General features: G+C 39.6%; 1 protein-coding gene across 2 annotated transcripts; it reads right to left on the reverse strand.

Annotated features, from left to right (window-relative positions):
- Window positions 1-6,844: 6,844 nt before the first annotated feature.
- LOC148880612 (serine/threonine-protein kinase SAPK3-like) lies at window positions 6,845-12,146 on the reverse strand. Of its 2 annotated transcripts, XM_088962562.1 has the most exons (10): window positions 11,511-12,098; window positions 10,962-11,036; window positions 10,700-10,858; window positions 9,247-9,348; window positions 9,046-9,099; window positions 8,867-8,959; window positions 8,680-8,772; window positions 7,736-7,840; window positions 7,531-7,629; window positions 6,845-7,438 (listed from the first exon to the last, which is right to left on the reverse strand). In XM_088962562.1, the coding sequence occupies exons 1-10, from the start codon at window positions 11,631-11,633 to the stop codon at window positions 7,163-7,165; spliced, it is 1,179 nt and encodes a 392-aa protein (XP_088818688.1). In that variant the 5' UTR covers window positions 11,634-12,098; the 3' UTR covers window positions 6,845-7,162. The 2 variants fall into 2 exon arrangements, with proteins under 2 accessions (XP_088818688.1, XP_088818689.1); XM_088962563.1 differs by lacking the exon at window positions 10,700-10,858 and having other exon boundaries at window positions 11,511-12,146.
- Window positions 12,147-23,370: the final 11,224 nt, after the last annotated feature.

Here is a 23,370-nt window from a genome sequence, read left to right on the forward strand (position 1 = left end):
TGACTGGATTCCGCTTAGCGTTTTGTATCTCTAGTTTGTCCAGAAGGCAATCTAGAAATCTTTATCAGCGTTGGAGCTCTTGAGGTTGTCAATAGCTTTGGCCATCTTTTGGAGTCGTTCTTCCATTGTCACGGCTTCTGTCTTCATCACCGGTATGACGCCACTAGAAGCACAGTAGGAGTTGTATAATAGAGAGGACCATGACTCTGCCCTCGACCCATTGTTGGATTGGTCATCTGGAAGAAAGTGTTTTTTTCCTTTCAAATTAAAGTGTAAAGAGTTGAGGAGGCTTTGATTTTGGAGAGTAGTCGCCTTGGTGATTTTCCGTGTTGGAAGCTCCACTAGAGATGATAGTTGCACTTTGTTGGATTTCGCCATGGCACGTGTGATAGGACGGTTGTAGGAATAACTGAAAGCACCATAGGGCTTGTTGGAGGAAGTTGCAACTTTCTTGGTAGCCATTAGATGACTGTTGTAGTTATTGACTCGAAAGATAAGAGGAAGAGAGTGCCACTAGGCGTGCCAGAAATTTGTTGACACAAATTTCATGTATTTCAATTAACACAAATATGGAGACAAATTACAAAAATGAAATTGTAATAAAGAAAATACAATGGATTTGAAATCTCTTTGATTTCTGCTCGATGACATGAGCAACCTCTGATTAACGGTTAAATTTGGTGAAGACGAGGCCCACTAGTGTGTTTCTCGTACTTCTTGAAGTGTTGATGTAGATTTCCTTGAACTTGGTGTTTTTGAAGATTTGGTGTAGATTTCTTCACTCCGGGCTTCTCACTTGATAGGATGTGAAGGATGCTTCTCTAAAAAGGGCCCTTTTGTAGTGGCTTGATTTTCTTTAGAGAGCTTGAATCCAAGTTAATTGTAAAGAAGTAAGAAGTTTTTCCCTTCTTTCTTTTCTCTTGATCTTAAAGTTGTTGGAGTTTGTAGTTGGTTGCAATCCTCAAGTATTGGTGTGTGAGAGCTTCTTGCAATGTGATTGTTGAAAGAAAATGGAGGCCCTTTCTTCCTAGGCAAGGCTATTTATAGCCAAGGGTTAAGGCTGCCACTTCAGCCTACTTAGCTAACCAATTCCATGTGAGTGGGGTTTTGGGTTAGGGTTAACTCCCATGCATGCATCATTATCTAGGAGTTAGTGGTCTTGCTAATGGGATCACCCTATTAATATAGGACATGGACCATATTGGACTCAGTACACTTGGATCCTTGAGCCACTAAGTCATATTTATGTAGACTAGAGCCTTAGGCCCATGGAGGTCCATATTAATTTAGAGGCTACTATGTAAATTAAGCCTATTTGTTTGCATCTCAGTGTGAACTCTATGGGGAGATATTCCTAATACACAACGGTGGTGTTCTGTGGATATGAATGTGGGAACAATTTATGGGTAATAGATCCACAATGAACTACATGATGCAACGTGTATTTGCCTACTTATTCGATTTGTGGTTGTGTTTGATTCTGGTACTATCATTAAGAAATGTTCCCAATATAAGGCGGGGATGTGTTGTGGGACGTTGTGGGGCGTAGATGTGAACTCCTGAAATGAGTGCTCAGACGCTCACTACACTATTATGGGATTCTGGTAGGGGAATAGGGGTGATCATGGCCTAGGCCAGGCTTAGCACCTATTATAAAAATTATACCCCAGGCGGGGTTTGTAGGGGTCTCATTGGGCTTTCAGCCGAAGCCATTTAATACGCTAGGTTTAATTTATATAATATTTTAAATGTCATTTCATAATATTTATATATTCTAAAAAAATTTGGGAGAATGACGATTCAACCCAAGATCAGAATTCTTAGGCCCAAAGTACAGTTGAAGTAGGTGCCAACTCTTAATTGAAGCCAATTCATGGGTGGGAATTGGTGTAAGGTGTAAACATTTGACATTTTGAATTTGTATAGGTCTACAGTGGATTTCAGAAATCTACAATGGGCCTGTCTGTATTTTTCCGAAAAAATTTTGGGCTGGGCCAGGCCTAGACTGGACTTAACACAAAACCTAGGTTGAAGCCTAGAATTTTTAGGTCAGATTGAAAATGATCAACTCATTCACCCCTAGTGTCTGATAATAGAACTAGCAAAATAGAACATTACTTTTGATGGCTTTGTTACAAATTTTGGTGGTGGGTCTTTTTTTATTTATTTTTTATGGTGCTTCTTATGCAATGACCTTAAGATCAAAAGTAAATAGCGAAAATACACATGTGAGTCAGATTCCCAAACACACACACACAAACAAAACAACCTCTATCACATTGTCCAGTTTTCCCCAAAAATAAGTATGGTTTTGAAACTATACTTTTTTTTATCCGAATTTGAATTCAAAATCAATTCCATCAATTTGAATTATCCAATTGTCCAAATTTAAATTCAAATTCAATCCCATCAATGGTGATCTGAATTTGATCCATTTTATAATTAATTGGCTCAAATATAGCTCCATCATTATCCAATATGATATAAGTCATAGGTTCAGGTTTGATACATGTTATTGTTTGATTCATTTTATTCATGGAATACAATATGAAAATCATTTTTAATTCAATTTTATGATAATTCAAACAATTTTAATTTATATTCAATATCCGATCCCAAGTCTGGTAAATTAAACCTTGTAAAATTAAGGAGTATAAAGTATGAATGTAAGCCCACAAATACTGAGTGTTATATGTACGAGTTAGCCATATGTTTTTGGCTACAAGTGTGGTAAAATAGGATTCGAGATTGAACAAAACGAGCTACTCGATAAATTGCTTATGGAGAATAATTTTTCCACCACTTTAAAATTGCATAAATCAGACTGGTGTAGCAAAGCATGTACACAATTTGAGAGAGTGAGCTATTTACAAGTGCCCTTATGACTTCTAACTTGTACATCTTATATTAAGTGTATGAGAAACATCTATCTGAGCTTTATATGGTGATTTAACTTTTGGGATTTGACCAAGACTGTTAATTAATTAGTTTCATATATATATATATATATATGTGTGTGTGTGTATGTACGCATGTACGTATGTATATATATGTGTATGTATGTATGTATGAATGTCAACAATTTTAAGTTTAAAAGCTTTTTTTTTTTGAAAAATATGATAATTATACTCCTTTTACATATAATAATGCTAAAGGAAGTGCAGAAATTGGGCCAACCCAAGCCCATTACTCCCCCCACTCAAGATGGGGGAGCGGGTGGGTGTGATACTTTCAACCTGACCTAGAAATTCTGGGCCCAAGCCTGCATCAGCTCCACAAATTTCAGATTTCTGAAGTATTGGGGCCCAAGCCCAGCCCAACCCATACATATTTGTATGTGTTATTTAGAAATTTTGGGCCCAAGCCTGCATCAGGTCCATAAATTTTAGAGGTACGAAGGATTGGGGCCCAAGCCCAGCCCAATCCATACATATTTGTATGTGTTATTTATAAGACCCTTATTTACACATAATTTATACATGTGCGCATATGTTATTTTATAGGGACCCAGTTGATAGTTGAGTTGCTCTTTCTACAATTTGAGGTGGAGTATAAATCCTAATTCTGAAGCATTTTCCACTTACATCCTTCCACAAGAGGCAGATTAAGAAATTTAGGGCTTGTTTGGCTTGCAGGAAAAAAGGTTTGAAATCAGAATCCAACTGTTGCTCTTTCTACAATTTGAGGTGGAGTATAAATCCTACTTCTGAAACATTTTCCACTTACATCCTTCCACAAGAGGCAGATTAAGAAATTTAGGGCCTGTTTGGCTTGCAGGAATAAAGGTTTGAAATCAGAATCTAACTGTTTGGTCGCACAGAATCAGAATCTCATATTCATTCCTGGTGGAATGGCATTCCCCCATTTAAGGGAATGGTCATTCTCTCCCCCTCCCTTGGGAATGAAATCCCATTCCATCTAGTTCTGATTTCCATTCTTATTCCTGTCTGAACCAAATAAACTATGAGAATAGGCCATTCCGGTTATGATTTTGGAGGATTTCGATTCTGATTCCAATTCTAATTCCAACTGTAAACAAAATGGATCCTTACTTTTTTTTCCATTAAATCAAGATGTTTAGTGTTAATTTTCTTCTTTATCATTATAGTCCACCATTCCCTTCTAGGACCTTGAATCTGTTGATCAACTAAGGCCCAAACTTGTTGGGCCTCTATCCTCCACTCCCCAAAAATTCAGTCCAAATTGATACCTCTTATTGTTAAAATTGGTTTTACTGGAATTTATTTCAGATTAATGTCCAAAGAAATATTTTTGCTTTTGGGGTGCATCTAATTCTTTTATAGCTTTCAAAACATTTGCATCTTCATTAGCCCCTCAAACTTTTGTTTTGCGACAAAAACCCCTCACCCCTCTAAACTTCTAGATTCCAGCACTTGACTCCAAAATAAGAGCATTTGAAGCCCTTAGGTTATGTTTGGTTTGAAAAAGAAGGTAAGGAAAGATAGGAAAACTATACAAAGTTTGTAAAGGTTTTCCTGCATTTCCTTTCCTTTCCCTACTCTTTCCTTCAAACGGACATACCATTGCCTTAAACTCCATGACATTTTTCCAATAGACAAGCCTCTAAGCACAGCCGCCCACTCTTACAAAATCTATGGACTATTAATTTCTATTGCTCAGGTGTTCCAGCTGCAAAAATTAATCTTAGATAATAGTATAATACAAGAGTGTGACTCAGAAACATTGCTCGATCTGTACTAAGTTTACATCAACCATGGTCCTGACCCAGTTGCCGAGACATCATTATTGTTTTATTTTTTAGGGCTGTTTATGGGTCGAGTTGGGTCGGTTTAATAGATTTTTTTCAACCGACCCGGCCTAATCGAGTTACTTAAAGAGCAAATCGAAACTGACCTGCCATTAAGCAAAACCGATCCGTCGGTTTGGCATTGTTTGTGAACAGCCCTATATTTGGTGTAAAATTTCCTACTCAAAAAAGGAAAACAATCCTAAAGACAAAGTACTTCGCATTTAACTAATGTTTTATTTTTCTTTAATGTTAAAAATAAGTAACTAACTTGAAAGAATAAACTAGGATAAGAATTATCTAGTTAGGAAAATACTAGGAAATCAGAAGCTAACTAACTCGGTTCGGTTTTGGTTTTCACACATGAAAACCGAAACCAAACCGAATTATCTGTTTATCCCTCTTCACAACCCGAAGCCAATCGGTGGTGAAGAAAAATCGACCAAATCAGATTGGGTCGGGCCAGTTTGATCGGTTTGCCATTGTTTGTGAACAGCCCTATTATTTATGCACAAATTCCTTTTATTTACTAAAATGATTATTAGACCCCTTTTGGTTTATGGGAATAGAGGTCTGAAATCAAAATTGGAATCGCCAATTCCAATTCCAATTGTTTGGTTGAACGGAATCAAAATCCTATTTCCGATTTGAGGGAATGACCATTTCCTCTCCCTCCTATGAGAATGAAAACCCATTCCAATTGATTCTAACTTCCATTCCAATTCCTGTTTGGACCAAACAGATTTTATAAAAATAGATCATTCCAATTCTGATTTTGAGGAATATAGATTATGATTATATAAACCAAATGGACCCTTAGTTCCTTTTCAAAGTCCATTCGAATTTGCAAAATGAACTGGACATCATAACGAATGGAGGGAGCTTATTCAAGTTGGGGCCTTGCGGGGTAGGGGTAGAGAATTGGTTTCACTGTATCCAAGCATTATCTTTTTCTTTCATTAAGTCTTCTCTGGTCTGCACCGTTAACCATCGGAGTTCCTATAATATGTATAGTTCCAAATAATATATTCACTTTGCAGCCGAGGGTCTGAAATCATAAAACACAGTCCTCGGTTCAGCTAGCTATCCTGAATCGGTGGACCCCTCAATAGAAGAGAAACAGAAGGTTGAAGCCTTCAGGGAATCATAAAATTTGTTAAGACCTTTCTCCCAACAACTTGCTGTTTCTCTCTTATGTTCTATACCAAACCAAACACAGCCTTAGGTTGAACACCAAAGCTGATCATCTTGGATCTTTGGGTCAGCTCCCCTTTCTGAGCTGATTATGAAAGGCTAATCTGACTATCCCCAAAGAAGCCCAACAAAATATTGCACTGTTATTTACAGTGTTATTAGGATTAGAAACTGGTTTGGCTGGTTTGGCTTGGAGTCGAGCACCATGGGCTTTTTATGAAGTTGCACCCAAATTGAATGATGCCTCACCAGTCACCAGCTGTCAAGGATATGCTTGAATTTGTCGGCTTCCTATGAAAATGTTTTTATGATAATATTGGTAAATTAAGTAGATGAACCTATCCGTCCTATCTTCCTTTTTTCTCACACTTTTAAGACAGCACAAAGGTCATAGAAGTAAAAAAAAAAAAAAAATCATAGAAGTACAGATGAACTTACCTAAACAGATTTTAATTATGAAATGCATAGAGAAAATGTTTTCTCTTCTATAGGGGTGGACTCTAGCCGAGCCGAGCCAAGTCGAATAATGCAAGGCTCGAGCTCAGTTCAAACAGATTTTAATTATGAAATGCATAGATAAAATGTTTTCTCTTCTATAGGGGTGGATTCTAGCCGAGCTGAGCCAAATTGAATAATGCAAGGCTCAAGCTCAGCTCGTTTCATAATCAAGCCAGTGAATTGGGTTTGAGCTCGATTGAAGCCAAGCCGAGCTGAGCTCGAGCTTTTATAATACCTCAATTGACAGAGGCACAGAACCTAGATTAAAACTGTGTACTTGTCTAGTATTTGATAAGCAGTTTTCTCTGTCAACAAACCAGGTAATATTCTCAAATTAAACATATCAAATAATCAGGCACTTCTGATAATGTAAACAAGTAGGCGTAGAGAGAAGCAAGCATGTAACTAGCTTTAAGCCAATATAAAAAAGTAAAATACACAAGACTAATGGGTTAATCTATAAGCAGAAGAAAATCAAACCAGACCCATGTTCCAACTTCAATTTACTTGGATAGTGTCTGCTGCCAGTATATCTTGCAAAACATTACTTCTTCTACCATAAACCAGAACATAATTTCTATCCAAGTCTAATAGCATGACACTATACAGAAAAGGCAACAATATAGTACTTCTTAGATTACCAATACTGCGGAATACATTTTACAGATGCATGCCTTCATAACAGCAGAATGCAAACTGAGATTATACTCGGGATGCGTAGTCAACGCTGTTGTCCACCTCAGATTCTACATCAGCCTCCCCATCATCAGGGTCAACCAACCCAAGTGAAGACGGTCCTCCAGCTTTGGAACTTTTTGCAGGTACACGTGCCTCTTCAATAATCCGATTTATTTCTTCAATGCTTTGAGCTGGTTGGTCCTTGTTTGGATCCTCATAATTTTTCTCATATTCAACTAGTTCCTTTGGCAAGTTCTTTAGAAACCAAGGATGCTTTTTTATCTCTGGAATGGTGATCCTCTTCAAGGTGGATAAGACAGATGATGAACCACAACGTGTCAAAATTATGATGGTGTTGAAAAAGAATCAAATAGTTACAGACAGAAAGATACCTTTGCTGGATTAGCAACAAAAATTCGAGTAAGGAGCTGTCTGCAATCTGCTGAGACACGTACATAGTCAGGTATGGAGTACTGAACTCCCATTATTCTCTGTTAAGCATATTGCAGGAGATCAGTTTGTTGGTAGAATCAACTATGGATTCAAATATACATATCTGAAGGGTAATAATTACAATGGTTCTACAAAAGAACTCACACCAATGGCCTTCCGAATATTTCTAGGATCATCAGGATCCTCAAATGGATATGCTCCAACTAACATGACATAAAGTGTCACACCACAGGACCAAACATCTGCAATCTGCAATTGAAGAAATGCCAAAAAGCCATGAATGTTATAGATAAAAAACCTAGATCAATGATATAAAAATCCATAACATGCATCTCTCTGATTACTGAAACCATCTTTGAGTTTTGTAATGGAAAACTCATTCCTGAGGTTGTGATAAAAGACAGATGTAAAAGAATGGATTGGGTTCTGTTTGTTGGGTAAGTGAACGACAAAGGCACCTAATTCTACAATCCATATTATCCAAGTGTCAAGCTTCCAAAACATTTCATCACCATCTTCATATAAGCCCTATCCCAACTATATGGGGTTGGCTACAGAAATCCTGTTTCACAAGCTTCCTGGCCATTTAAAATATTAAAATCCAGATTACAATCTGAAATGCCTGTTTTTTTATCATGCCTTTGTTGAAAAAAATCAAGTAATGAATTTTCTGGTGATGTGAATATTGAATACATGGTCATACAAAATAGCAGGATTATCCTCATTTCCTTTCAGCTGAGGTCCACCTTACTACCCTATGACTAGTACGAGCTGTATTGCTCCCCCCCCGAAAAAGAAAAAAAGAAAAGAAAAGAAAAAGCCTCTCTAAACTGGTTTGCAAAAATATCAGTGAAATGGCAATGGATGAGATACTTTTGATGAAATGTAATTTCACTTTTGGACCATCACCCAAGTAATGTTCATATGTAAATGGTTAGAACTAGTATCCCCTGTACCATACACCAACATAAATAAATATCAAAATCCCAGCAAACTTCCCTTTTTTTTCTCCTTTTCTTTTCCCCTGATCATTAATCCCAGAAGAAATTGATTGTATTATTTCACCTGTTAAAGGGAAAGTTAAATACCTTGCCATCATATTCCTTCCTTGATAGGACTTCTGGAGCAATGTATGCTGGTGTTCCTACTGTTGATTTTGGTTGTGAGTGCAGTAAAGCAGACTGCAATGTAAGGGGAAAAAAGAAGAAAAAGTAGATTAGTCAAAGTCCCTGTTCACGATACCAAAGATTAATCCAGAACCAGAAAATCACAAACCTTAGAATAACCAAAGTCACATATTTTAAGACGTGGTGTTGCACTTCCATCCAACAGTGTATTCTCCAACTTCAGGTCCCTATGACAAATTTGCTGCACAAGAAGCAATTATCAACATCACTGTACCATGAGAAGATCATATTCTAGTCTAAACATCAAGAAAAAGGATGATATCATACCATAGAATGGCAGTAGCTAACTCCAGAAATTAGTTGTTGGAAGAAAAACCTAGCCTGTTGCATATAAAATTATTGCCAGAACAACTGAAGAATTAACTCTGACAATATGAACTTTGATATGCATGAAAAAAATGCAACTATAACCAGAGAATATAGAACCAAAAGGAGATAAAGAGATTACGTATCAAGACTTTTACCCACCTCATCCTCACTAAATCTACCAGCACTGCATATCCTCTCAAAGAGCTCACCACCAGCTGCATATTCCATCACTATAGCTAGATGTGTTGGTGTCAACAAGACCTGAAGGCAGATAATTATAATTTAATCTTTTTTTTATGTTTTTGATTCTATTCATATCCCATCATATACAACTTAACAAACATACAGAGGTATCATCCATGAAGATCCATAGTTATACCATACAACATTAGTTGAAGAAGTGTAGAAATTTAGTACAAATATTTGGTGACAAAATTCAAGTAATATTTTGAAGTATTTTATTTAATGACATAAGACTGTAAAGAAAATGCACAAACTTGAATAAGATATAATGTATCTCCCCAAAGGTCTGGATCCCAAGAAAATGGTCCAACAATCCTAAGGGGCTGCTTAATAACAGAATAGGTGACTGAACTGAATGACTTATTACTTTGTCTTTTAGTGAACAATTTATTAAAGAGGTCGAGAGCTCTCCTTAATTAATGAACCTGAAGTTGAACTGATTAATATAACCTTGAATATTTTAAAAGACAAATAGATAAGTTATTCAGTTCAGCTACTTCAGCCATTAACAAATGGCTCCTAAGTCACTCAATTCTTCTTTTGTCTTTAATCTGCATTGTGTCAATTGCTGAATCAAGCCAACAGGAAGTTAAACAAGAAGTTAATCTGCCAGTGCAATGACCAATACAACCTTGATCACAGGATGTTAAACAAGAACCATGGAACATCATAATCCAACAATGGTGATACTTTATTCATTAAAAAAAAAACAATGGTGATACTTCATCATGTAGAAGAGCCAATGCAACACTTGATCTTATCAAGGTCAAAAGAAATATTACCACCTAATATTTCTTTAATTAGATGCAAGAATCATTTTAATTAGATGGAGATCAAAGACTGTCATTGTCCTCATGATAAGACTGCACCGGGTCATTACTTGGAGCTCAATCCAATGAGAAAATGCTGAGTCCAATTATTAATTAGGTTATTTTGGTTCTTAAACAGCAGACTGACCTGAAGCAATCAATCACGCTTAACCTATTGGCACTCAACTTGTTGAGCAAAGAAAATGCCCAAACCAAAATTTGATTATTAACCAGATCATGTTGATCCAATTCCAAAATAACTGGTGAAGCAAACAACTTTGACATTTTGCTAATAAATGAATATAATAGTAGTGTAAACTGTAACTGGTCAAAATATAGTGCAAACTATAAAATAAGTGAGCAAAGTGGCTAGTTTTGTTTCATGCAATCTTCAACAAAGGATAATGCTTCCAAGAATATTTGGAAATGCAAAATATGGCATTTCTATCATAATAAATAATTACACTGTCATACTCAAGAGTTGTAAAATAACCAACTGGACCAGACATGGTAAAGCAAGATATATTCAACACTACAACATTGTTATCTGAGGTAATTACTTTACGTGAATCACCACTATCAATTTCTTTTTCATTTTGTTTTTCATTTGGAGGATTTGGAGACCTTAGGGCTCTCGTTTCTTGTAATGGGTATATGGCATACCCTGCCCCTTGTCCCTCATCCATTGCTTCCATCAGTGTAATCAAATCGAGAAGAACCTTACACAGATCAAGTAACATAAAGTCATTCCATGAACTTATAATACAAAATCCAGTTCGTGCTCCAACAATATTTACTTGTCAATCAAAATGGATGCCTTACCTCCTTAAACCGGACAATGTTCGGATGCCTCAAAGCCCTGTGATTGATTATTTCCCTCTTAACATTTTCATCAATCTGAACCAAAATCAGAATTCACATTCAGAACAACCCCACAGCTATAAGCATGATAAAACTGTGAAGAAACAAAACGAATATCAGGACAAAACCCAATTCAAATTGAACTTCAAGTTACAAAACGGATACATCCCAATCAACGACATATGAGTTGTGGGATTTCGAATGTGAAAGACCTCAATACGCAAAGTATAAATCAAATGAAAACTCAAAAAAAAAAAAAAACAAACCCATCCCCATTACATCACCAGAAAAGATTTTAATTATGCCATGCTTAATGAAAAAAAAAAAAAAAACACAAGTAACAAAAAAGAATCAACTATAACAAGTTAAAAAGAAACGGAAAACTGAAAAGGTAAAGAAACAAAGATCAAAGGAATTCGGGATCCCACTTTGATGAGAAACCTAATTCAAGCAATGCAGCAGTGGACAGAAACAGAAAGTAAAGAAAAGAAGTGGTTACTAGATGATCACCTTCTTCCCCCTCTCGATATACTTAACTGCAACAAGCTCCTTCGTCTTCTTGTCTCTGACTAGCCTCGCCACACCAAAGTTCCCCGACCCAAGTTCCTTCAAAGGCTCGTAACGCTCCTCCATCCCAATCCAACACCCAAAACAAAAAGGGAAGCAGAGAGACAAAAACTCCGGGAGAGATGAATCGACGATTGATGATAAGAAAAATCAATCAAGTAAAATTATTGAAAACCCAACACAACCAGCAATTATACAATGGATAAACAACCATAAGACAGAAAAGACAGTAACGGAAACTCAGTGGAAGATCCAAAGAGTTACAGTAACTGAAACTATTGCAGGAACAGGAAGAGAACAAAAGCCTATGCCTGATCAAAGCTTCTAAAGAACCAGGAGCTTCCCTTCCACTTCCTGCGATCTCTGTTCCTCAGAGAATTGAAGGGCACGTAAGGACGAAAGTGTCGCTTCTAAGTGTCGGTCTTCGAGAAAACAGAATTCGGTGCCAAGTGGTGACTGGTGAGTGCTGACAACCCAAGACTTCTCTCCTAACACGCGCTTACAAAACCACATTGAGTGCATACGTTTCTGAGGGGGGGGGGGGGGTGGAGACGTGAGAGGAGGATAAAAGTCACTCTCGGTGTCCGAATTCGGAAACGTCTAATATGCGTCGCGTGGGTCCCACTCTTGTGGGGGTCCTGACTGTGGCTGGCTGGCTGATTGGTTAGTCAATTTTGGGCTTTTCCTTTAAAAAGAACGAAGAATCTTTACCAATCACGTCTCCTCCGAAATCTGCCATGCGCTCACGAGTCTGAACCTGCTTCCAACTTCACGGTCCCAACCATGTCCCAGCACGCCATTGCGGCTGTTGGAAGTATCTCGCCGTGAACGGCTGCGATGTTCTCGATGCACGGATGCGATTAACTTGTTGGACCGTGTATTAGGCGCAGATCCGAGACGCTCCTCTTGTCTTGAGCTGCTTCAGTGCTTCTGCTTATAGCGACGTGTAGCCGTTGGATGGGAACCTTCCGCATCATCTACGTTTTGGGGAATTCCTATTGGCCGATGAGGACGGGTCCCACTTTAATAGGGCGAATTGGGTTGGATATTTTTTGGGTCGGAAATTTCGGGCCTTCCTAAATAATGGGCTAGCTTGGGCTAAAGACTGAAATTTCCCTTTTGCTAGATTGGGGCTAAAATACATTCCAAAGCTGACAATCTCTAATTACCAATTTCGACCCAAAAATCCATAATTACCTATGATAATAATAATTTGAAACTTTATTAAAAAATATCGGTTAAGAAAAGTAATAACCAATTCTGATCCAATATATATATATCATATCACGAATTCACATCTTTGCCCCACAGCATATCCTTGCCGTTTATTGATAGTATCTTTTGATGATAACTGATGATGATATCATCATTGGGAGATATTTCCAATACACAACGGGGATGTACTGTGGGGTGGTTCCTTGTGGAGTGGAGATGTGATCTCATAAATAACGATTCCAAATCTGCCCCTATGTCCCACAGCATATCTCAATTAGATATTGAAAATATTTTTCAATGATAAGCATGGGAGATATTCTTAATGCATAGTGAGATGTGAGGCGTTTTTGAGATGTATGCGTTTTTGGGGCGCATTCTTTGAGGTAGACGTGAACTCACAAATGACAGAAAGTTGCAGCCTCGCATTAGGAATATCTCTCACACTTTGCATTTTTTCAGTTATCATTCGAGTTCAGATTTGCTCCCCATAATGCCCCACAGCACTTCCCGATTTTGTATTGAGAACATCTCTCGATGATAAATAAGACATCATCTGCAGATGTGAGCTCTTATCACTCATGAGAGATGATTATGTGAGGATGAAATCCATATTTGTGGGTATTTAAACCTGCCATACCAGGAAGTGATTAAAGGTTAATTGTGTTCATATTAATTAGGGTAAATTAAAGACCCCTGTACTATAGGGTTTGTGATAAAGACCCCCATGTACTTTGTTTTGTGACAAATACCCCCTCTACTATGACAAATACCAGGAAGTGATTAAAGGTTAATTGTGTTCATATTAATTAGGGTAAATTAAAGACCCCTGTACTATAGGGTTTGTGATAAAGACCCCCATGTACTTTGTTTTGTGACAAATACCCCCTCTACTATGACTGTGAGACAAAGACACCTTTCCATTAGCTTTCCATTGAAATTCACCGTTATAATATTTTTTTAATCCCCATACTACCTTTGTAATAACTATTCTAATAGAAAACATTGTTCATCTTCTCCAACCTCACGATACATGAACAGCGGTAATCCCTTCTATCTCAGATTCTTTCACATTTCTCTCTCTCCTTCTCACTCTCCTCCGTTCTCTCATCTTCCCCTTCCCCTTTCTCTCCTCCCCTTTCTTCTTCCTACTTTCCCCTTTCCCCTTGTGGAGAAATATCTACAAAAACAGTCTTCTATCTATATGCCCATCATGTTCGGTTTCATTTTACTTCAATCAACATTCCAGTCATTCTACTCCTTCCCCAATTCACTTGTTGAAATTATTTTGCCTCAACCGAAAAGAATTGCTACATGGTAATTGCAAATGTTCTACTGAGAAAGATAAATGATGTAGCACAATCCGGTCACTCCTATCTGGCGCTCGCGTGGCTCCTGAGATGTACCTGAAACAAGAGGAAGGAGGAAGAACTCCCGGGGGGTTTCCCGGCGGGAACACTCCAATGCTTAAGTTAGTATTGCATACAGGAAGTAAAGAGAGAACGGAGGCTAAGAGTGTTGGTTGCGCTAGTGATTTTCAGATACCTTGTTCCTTGAGGGTAAGTTCCTTATAGCTGAATTCCGTTGCTCGCGGCCCTCTGACTTTTGACATGGCAGGTATAACCGCCACTGTCAGTCTGTCGTAGCCACTACAGGCAGGGCTGAGGTGGCAAGCGCGGGGCCGTCGTACAGGGTACGTGTCTGTCAGGTGTGGGACGCTTTCCTAAAGGTGGCAGGCGCGACGAGGGGACATGCCTGCAATTCGCAGGTTTGTCAGGTACGGCGATCAGGCAGGAAGCCCTCCTATGGTATACCGAGCTGTTCTCTTACGAATTGCCCTGAGATGGGCCGTCCCTTAAGTGACGGGTTGCCTACAACCGGTTATGCCGAGCTAGCCGACCCGAGGTCTTTGTGCCCCGGGGCATCTAAAAAAGAATCGGTGCGTTCTTTCTTGGGAGTGGCCCGAGGTCCATTGGGAGGAGCTCGGGTCTCAAAAGGGGTCAGGGTGCCCCGAACTCGGGACCCCCTGAAGTTCCTTGACCCCGAGGAGGAGGTGCGGGCGAGGCGGCTTTTGGCGAGTAGTTTACCTACCGAGTTGCCGTGCTGAACTCGGTGGGACTTCCCCACCGAGCTGTGCTCTTGTTCATTGTGCTGTCATGCTGAGTCACTGTTTGAGCTAGGTCACGCCTACGTGTACTTGAGCTACGAGGTCTAGCCAAATCACCCTCCATGAATAAATATTCCCCCTTACTCACGTATATTTGAAATTATTTAATAAAATAAATAATTAAAGAAATAAAAAGGGGATCAGGATTCAGAAGGAGTACGGACACATGGCAAGGTGGGTCTCTTTTAGAGTTTTGACCCATCCGACTCCTTTAGAGAACATTGAGTAGGGGGGTGTGCAGGTTAAGCTTCATTGCAGATGCAAACATCACTGCAATGCAGAGGCGGGTCTCTTTCACTTGATTTGTAGGCTTTTTTTTTTTTCTGATTTTGATGGGAGGTGATGCTGCGCAATCTGGCTGCTCCTAGCTAGCGGTGGCTTAGCTTCCATTTGACAACGGATGTGGAAAATATGCACAGAAAATCAAAGAACCCGGGGGTGGTTACCTGGCGAGGTCGCTCCGATGCTTAAGTCAGTATATGCAAACTGAGAGTAATCAAAGAGCAAGAGAGCTAGTAAGCAGTAATTGCACATACCTTTGGGCCCTGGGAGGGAGGCCTTTATATAATGGAGTCCTCACGGGCTTTACGGAGTAGTTTCGTGATCTTTGCCATGATAGAGTATGTTTTCGTGTTATCTGGAGATAACGTTATCAGTTGATAAGGTTAATCACTTCCGCCCGAATCGGACGGGGAGTTAATGCTTAGTTGTTGTGAGATATGATCCCGTGAAATTTAGGAACCGTTAGAGTGATTATCGGGATTATGTTGAGGGTAGATCGGTATACCCGAGCTGGATTCTACCTGGAACTGATGTTCTCAAGCTAAGGGTCATACACCCCGAACTGAATTATGAATTGATGTCGCGACCTGGTACCGAGGTGCCCTTAGCTCGGAATGGTTTCAGCTCGAAGGATCCCTAGCTTGGGGCAGTGGAGTATTACTTTGTAACGAGTTGGCTATGCCGAGTTGTCACCTGTCGAGTCATGTCCATGTGTCCCCTTATTACGAGGTCGGGCCGAATCACCCTCCATCAGGAGGTGTTATTGATCTCAACACTGTCACCTGCAATAATGAAGATGCTTCAGCGGTGGTCGAGTGTGGACTTGCTTTGCTCTCGTCACCGTCGGCTTTGGCTTCCCCCGTGTCCACTTCATTGTTTTCATCGTCTTCATTGCCGTCAGCGGCAAGGGGTGCAGTGTATTTGGAGTTGTGGCATGCTTGTATGGGGCCGCTTATATCATTGCTGAAGAAATGGAGTGTTGTCATGTACCTTGTTGGAAAATGGGGTCACTATAACTTTTGAGGAAAAGCTTTGAGGCGCGTCTGAAGACACTGTCTTTAGAACGTTATTTGCCCCCACTTAGTTTCATTGAGTTTGTTGTTGGGTTATAGGCAAATCCATTCCTATGATACAACAGAGCCTTGGGTGAGAATCAACAACCAATAAAGTTGAAGAATCTCCGAAGAAACCTTCTGTGAGATTGTAGCAGACCAGACTAAGAAAAAGAGAGAGAGAGAGAGAGAGAGAGAGAGAGAGAAAGTGGATTTCAAAAATGTGTGTTTATGAAGTCTGATTCATGCTCCTTAAATAGTTTATGAAGAGGTATGAAGAAAATGTAGGTGCTGATTCAGAGAAGGCACCTTGAACAGTCACAAATTCAAACATTGTGACTGTTTAAAAAGTAATTAACAGTTTGTCATGGTTATATTACAGGGGGTCTTTGTCACAGACTTGATAATGCGGGGGTCTTTATAATTTATCCTATTAATTCTCCTGATTTCCTTTTTAAAAGTTGGTCAATTTTGGAAAAGAGAGCTTGATGTCATAAGAGAATTATACTTTAGAAATTTAGTGATTCTTTCACCCTTGGTCCTAGCCTTAAAATGTATAAGAAATTAGGGTTTTGACCATTTCTTAAATGAGGGAAGGGACACCCCTGTATTAGGTAGGACAAATAATTCAGTACATATTCATTAAATTCTTTTGAATGGGCTTACATACTTCTTAAATGACCACAATAATTTCTTCACCTTTTACAAAAAAAAAAAAGAAAAAAACAATAATTTCTTCCCTCAAGATGGTGGTGGCTCTTGTGGGTTTGAGATTCCACCGGTTATTTTGATATCGTGGAATTGAGAGAAGTGGAACTCGAATTCAATTCCAATTCAGCAGTAACTTTGAACCGCTGTTGACTCGGATGTCCAGGCAATCAGTTTTGTTTCATCTCCAACTCGTTTTTTTTTTTTTTTAATTATTGATTGATTAGTAATCCATTAATTCAGGTGATTGAACCATCGACCCATTTAATCCGAATTATAATTTTAATAATTTTTATTTAGAGTGAGTTGTCCATTCAAACCGAAAGGTCGAGCCAGAACTTGAAAACTGGTGGTCAAAACAGTTCTAGCTCCAAATTGGTTTTTAAAACATTGCAACTCAAAAAAAAAAAAACTTTCATCCCATCTTTTTGGATTTTTTTACATACCCAGAATTAGATGCATACTGTGAAAACCCCTTAGCAAAAAGCTTTACTATATTCATCAATTAAATAGGTAGGAATAGCATTCTTCTACAGAGTAATAGATTGTAAATATCAATAGATTGGATCGATGCTTTTGGGGTAGGCAAATTCTGGGCCAAGTTTAATTATTCTCTGTGAAGTAAAGAATATTAGGCCAGGTTTGTAGAGGGGGCGGTGTTCTTTTGTTATGCATATAGGTTGGAATAAATGAATATGTCTTTCTTTCCTTTAAGAACGCCAGGCTGCCAATTCAGTGAAAGTGCTGAAACTGAGATGCTCCAGGCTAGTTCACTAAAGTTTGGGTAATAAAAATTTTCATAATCTATATTTAGAGAGAGAGAGAGAATCACTGTTAATGTTTTCTTTTATCTCAAGTTGAGATGTTTTAATCACATACAGAATACCATTTACATCACTTACTAGAAAAAGCGATTCGTTACACAAAAAAAAAAAAAAAACTTTGGCGAAAGTAATAAAAAACGATTTAAGTGTCTATAATTTATAATTTAAGAAGAATATGGCATTAAACAAAATGGAATTGCGAAACATGATTCATATCCTATGTTAATTAGGACACGGCTTAGATGATGATGAGACCTTAATGTTGTTAATTTTGAGATAGAAAATGAATTAGCATAATTTAAAGGCTCAAATGAGCCATTCTAATTTCAACTGTTTGGTCGGGCAAGACTGGAACCCATTTCCATTCTTGGTGGAACAACCATTCCCTTCCATTCTTTTGAAAATGAAATTCAATTTCTATTGATTTTAATTCCTGTTTGATCAAGCAAGGTTATGGGAATAGACCATTCCAATTCCAATTTCAAGAAATTTTAATTCTAATTCTGACCATGAACCAAATGGACTCTAATTAATTTTGATTCCGATTCCGACTATTTACATTCATTTCTAGTCTTCCAATTGGATGCCTTCAACTGATAAGATTGTGCAGACTTGGATTAGATGACATCATTTAGCCTAAGCTAAAACCCTAAACCTGATTTTGAGGCCCATTGATTAAATGACTCAAGATAAGCCTAACTTGTCAGGCCAAGCCCAGCCAATACTCACCCATAACCTTCAGGCTTGGAATCTGATCATGAATTTAGCCTTCAACAACTGACCAACAATCCACTTGCCCACCAGCAAAAAGAGAAAAAAAAAATCTAAAGATAAAGTTTTAATAGTTTATAACCTTAGAATATGAACAGAATGGTGCTTGACATGGGTTTCCTTTTTTTTAAACAATAGAGTAGATGAGTGGATAAGCTTCTGATGAAGAGTTTGACGCACACTTGCTGTATATGCATGTGAATGTGGGTGGACAGAGAGTTGATAAGGGTTCTATTTTTTATATAAAAAAGACAGGTTCCAGAATCAAGATTATTTAAGGAAAAAGTTTCCATCTATCATTAAAATATAAAGGGTCCAGTGATATGTAAATAAATGAAAAATATCCTCCTCCTTTACAGATAGACTTAATGGAAGGGGAGTGGAGATTGGGGGAGGAAACATTAAAATATATAATGTTATTTCTTCAGATGGTTTGAAACGTAAATCCTTGTCCTAACTACACGGGATTGGTTACATGAATTTTATTTTGTAATTTTGTTTTCTTTAATAATATATCTTCGTTAAATTATGAATTCTTAAATCATTTTTTATTACTTTCATTCAAATCTTTTTCGCCTGCTCCAATTCTTAGTCGGTAATATTAATATAAAGGATAATAACAAAACCCGCATCTCCTATCAAAACAAATTTAAAACGAACTTTTTTTTTAATAAATTATTTGGTATTTACTTCAAGTTAGTCTCATTCTTATAAAATATAATGGAAATGTCCATAGAGTCCCATTCAAGATACTTTTGTTTCTTTAATCTTTCAACTGTAAATACAATTTATGTTTCCAAACCGTATACATCTACTATACTGTTGATTTGGAACCATTTCTTTCTTATTTATTTTGAGTAAATGATAGAGTATTTACCAAAAAAAAAAAATTCTATACATTCTTGTATAGGAGGTTTTTCACGCTCCCCTACCTACGTTGCTTGTGACATCTATGAAGGGTTATATGGAAGACACTTGAGGGACAGAGCGCTTGCCCAAAAAGCACTAAGGCAGGGTTACTATTGGCCCGCTATGTAGGCAGACGCACTTGATCTCCTCAATAAATGTGACAAATGTCAAAGGCATGCCAATATCCTCCATCAGCCTGACACTGATTTGAAGTACCTAACTAGCCCATGGTCCTTCGCACAGTGAGGAATCGAAATCCTTTGTCCATTTTCGCTGGCAATTAAGCAAAGGAAGTTCTTAATCATAGCAGTGGACTATTTTATGAATTGGGTGGAGGCCGATCCATTGGTGAACATTACAGCCTAGAACATCCAAAACTTCTTTTGGGAGAACATTATTTGTCATTTCGGACTACCCAAAGGTACTGATCTCAGACAACGGAAAGACATCAAGTTCCAAAGTTGGTGTGCCAAGATGAGGATTCAGCAAAACTTCGCTTCGGTGGCACACCTGCAGGCAAACGGACAAGTCGAAGTGATGAACAGGTCAATCCTTCGTGGACTGAAAACTCGCTTTGCGCGAGCTAAAGGGTTGTGGGTGGACGAGATGCCTAGTGTCCTTTGGGCCTACCGAACAACCATCAAGACTACGACTGGTAAAACACCCTTCAACCTCACGTATGGAATGGAAATTGTGATTCCGACAAAGATTGAAGTGTCATCATTGTGGCTCGAAACATACGGCGAAGAGGCAAACGACAACGAGCTCCAGACCAACTTAGACCAGGTTGAAGAGGTACGGGACTTGGACTACATCCGGACTACCGCTTACCAACAGCGAGTAGCTCGGTATTATAACGCTCTAGCTAGGAAGTGACTATTCTGGGTTGGTGACCTGGTCCTCCGTAGGGTGATGGTACCTGAGCCCGACGTGTATAAGCTCGGTCTGCACTGAAAAGGTCCATACCGGGTGAGATGGGTGTTCGGAGAAGGGACATACGAGCTTGAGACCATGGAAGGAAAACGAGTACCTCAAGTTTGGAACGTTGACAATCTGAGAAAATACTATCTATGAATTCACGACTCCAACGCAACTGAAAAACTACTAAGTCCACAAGATCATTGAGTTAACCAAAAGGATGACGAACTAGAGAGAGGACCCCGAGTCACTCCCAAAGCCTAAGGGTCATGATGTCGAGTTGATAAAAGACCTCAGCACAATATAAAACCCAATTGCCTCTTTGGCATGGGCAAAGAAGTCCTACTTGTCTCTTCGGCATAGGCAGCCTAAGACCTAGTCGCCTCTTCGGCATGGACATACAAAGACCTAGTTGCTTCGGCATAGGCAACTTAAGACCTACTCGCTTTAGCATAGGCAACCAAAAATCATAGTTGCTTTGGCATGGGTAAGTCAAAAGTAGCCCGTCATAGATAGGTTAGGCATATACCCTACAGTGTCTATTCACTCCACATACAACGACATCGGATTATTCCTACTCAGGTCTATCTCATCAGCTCAACGCTTCGGGAGTAATCTATACTTAGAAAAATTTTGTGCACAAGAGTTTTTGAACTATTGTATTTCATTAATGAGGAGATACTTGGAGTACATGGCAAAAAAAAAAAAAAACACGAGACTACAACTACTTAACCGAGCTCGGAGGCTTAGGACATCAAGTATGTATGGGGAGTTCAAGAAAAGAGGCAGATAAATGTCAATCAATTTGGGGCTCCTCGTCCCCAATAGTGGTATCAGCAAGAAGGTCAGTCTCCATGTGGTCCTTGGCAGCGACATCCCCTTCTCCCTCCCCCACTGTCTGTTCGTCGAGGAGGTCATTGCCACTCTCCTCTTCGAAGTCCGAGTCGTTAGCAGCCTCCCTGGTCATCTCCTCGGTAACTTGGGATGTGGTGATAGCGCTGAGATCGAGCTTGGGGAACTCATGTCACGTCAACCACCTGCTAAGTTTGAAGCCCTTGTGATAGGTAGCCGTGTCGGTCTCAATCAATAGATTATGCTGCTCCACTGAAGACTTGTATTCCTCGACAACCTTGACCTTGGCCTCCTTCAGCGCTTTGGTGAAGATCTCCGTGCACTCCTTCACGAGCTCCTCGAGGTTCTCCTTTTCCCTCTGGAGGGCCTCCCTCTTCTCTTTGAGCCTTTTCCTCTCCTCCCTTAGCAACATGATCAACGCCTTTTGAGCTCGTGCATCCTTCTCCAATTTATGGATCTCACCACGAGTTAAATCTAGCTCACGTTGAATGCTTCAAGAAGTCTCTTCGGCTTGGAGGGCCGCTTCAATTGCACCTCGGACTAATAAGCAAGAGTATGGATTGCAGAATTCACCTACCAAAAGAAGAACAAAAAAATCCAAGTATCAAAAAAGAGGCGTTAAGAATATAGTCCAAAGATCATGTATGTACTACCATGCAATGAGTCGCGGCTTTGGCCCCGAGCTGAGCCACCGACAGATTGACCCAATGTACAACCTCCTCTGAGAAGACCACTTTCTTACTCTTGAAGAGACCGAACCTTGGTGTCAAAATGCTCCGATCTACCTAGGAGGAGTCACCTCTCGAAGGGATGGCCACCTGAGTGTGCTGGAGCTCGAACACCGGGGCCTCCTCGAGTAGGTGAGGTGGAGAAGCCTTGCCTTGGTCTTCCTCGACCAAGTCAATAACCGGAGGGTGCTCGGGGATAGAGGCGTTGACGCTGGAAGTGATGGTGGCCTCATGGAGAGGAGCCTTCTTGGAGGCCCTCTTCTTTTCCCCCTTCTTCATGCTTTTGAAGAGCTCGGTAGAAGGATGTCAGCCATGGCTACTACAAAAAGTAACGAAGAGGGTAAATCACAAGATCAAGATAAGCCAAAGAAAACAAGTATGGCAATCGTGATGCCGACCTACCAAGAGGACTCAACCCATCTTGTATGAGCTTCTCTTCGGACATGAAGTTTTTGAACTTTAGCCTGAGCTTTGCCCAAGATCGGAGTTCCTCCCATGTTTGTTTATCCAACCTGACGTCGAGGTCCTGAATGGCAGGCCTCCAGTGAGTTGGAAATGGCCACCCTACAGTGTTACGAACCATGAAGTAGCACATCTTCTAGGCTAGGACTTTGTTTGGGAGGTCATGCAAGAGTTTGTACCTAGAATAGGGAGACATGTAATAACTTTGCCTATGCTCGGGGAGAACACAGGCTGAATTCTTTTTTATGGATAAGATCGAAGAAAAAGTGTCAAGGTCCAAAGGCCGGTTATAGTCGTGGAAAAGGGAGATGGTACCTATAATATTGCGGATCGAGTTGGGATCAAGCTGGTCTATGACGATGTTGAAGAATTTGACGTCCTCAACTATGAAAGGGTGAAGTGGGAAATGCAGCCTAGCTCTGATCTGCTCCTCGAAGACCATGATCTCGTCATGATCGTGATCCCAAGGAAAATTACCTGAGGGAATGCTATACACAAGGCTATCGGGTAGCTTGTACTGAGCTATCAGGGATAGAAGCCTATCAACTGTCATCATAGATGGGCCGAAGATGTCCGGTGCTCGACCTTGACGCGAAGTGGAGGCTGACTTGCCAGAGGCCTTGCATTCTTGCCAAGGTGAGTCCACTTCAGACGAGTTGGAGTCCACATCTTGCACTGAGGTATCCACCTTGACAAGACTCTATGGCCTGTGCTGAGGTGCCCACCTCAGCCCTAGTGGACTAGCTACTTTCATCAAGAAGGCTATCTAAGCTAACACTAGACATGCTGGGATAAAAGAATAGGGCAACGAAAATTGGAAACAATGAGAGGTGAACTCACTAAGAAAACTAAAGAAAGAGGGATGACCTCAGACACAGAGATAGTTGACACCGAGCTGGGAGACTTGAACATGATCTC

The sequence above is a fragment of the Nelumbo lutea genome, chromosome 1, assembly GCF_056320005.1.
Source record: "Nelumbo lutea isolate HS-2025 chromosome 1, American lotus-T2T, whole genome shotgun sequence".
Taxonomy (NCBI): domain Eukaryota; kingdom Viridiplantae; phylum Streptophyta; class Magnoliopsida; order Proteales; family Nelumbonaceae; genus Nelumbo; species Nelumbo lutea.

Bases quoted from the DNA above. Each gene is read 5' to 3' on its own strand.
- LOC148880612 (XM_088962562.1), bottom strand. From the start codon at position 11,633: ATGGAGGAGCGTTACGAGCCTTTGAAGGAACTTGGGTCGGGGAACTTT. The intron at 7,630-7,735 runs GTGAGTTCTTTT...TATGCTTAACAG, and splicing joins ATATTCGGAAGGCCATTGGT to AGAATAATGGGAGTTCAGTA. The intron at 7,439-7,530 runs GTATCTTTCTGT...TCCACCTTGAAG, and splicing joins TTGTTGCTAATCCAGCAAAG to AGGATCACCATTCCAGAGAT.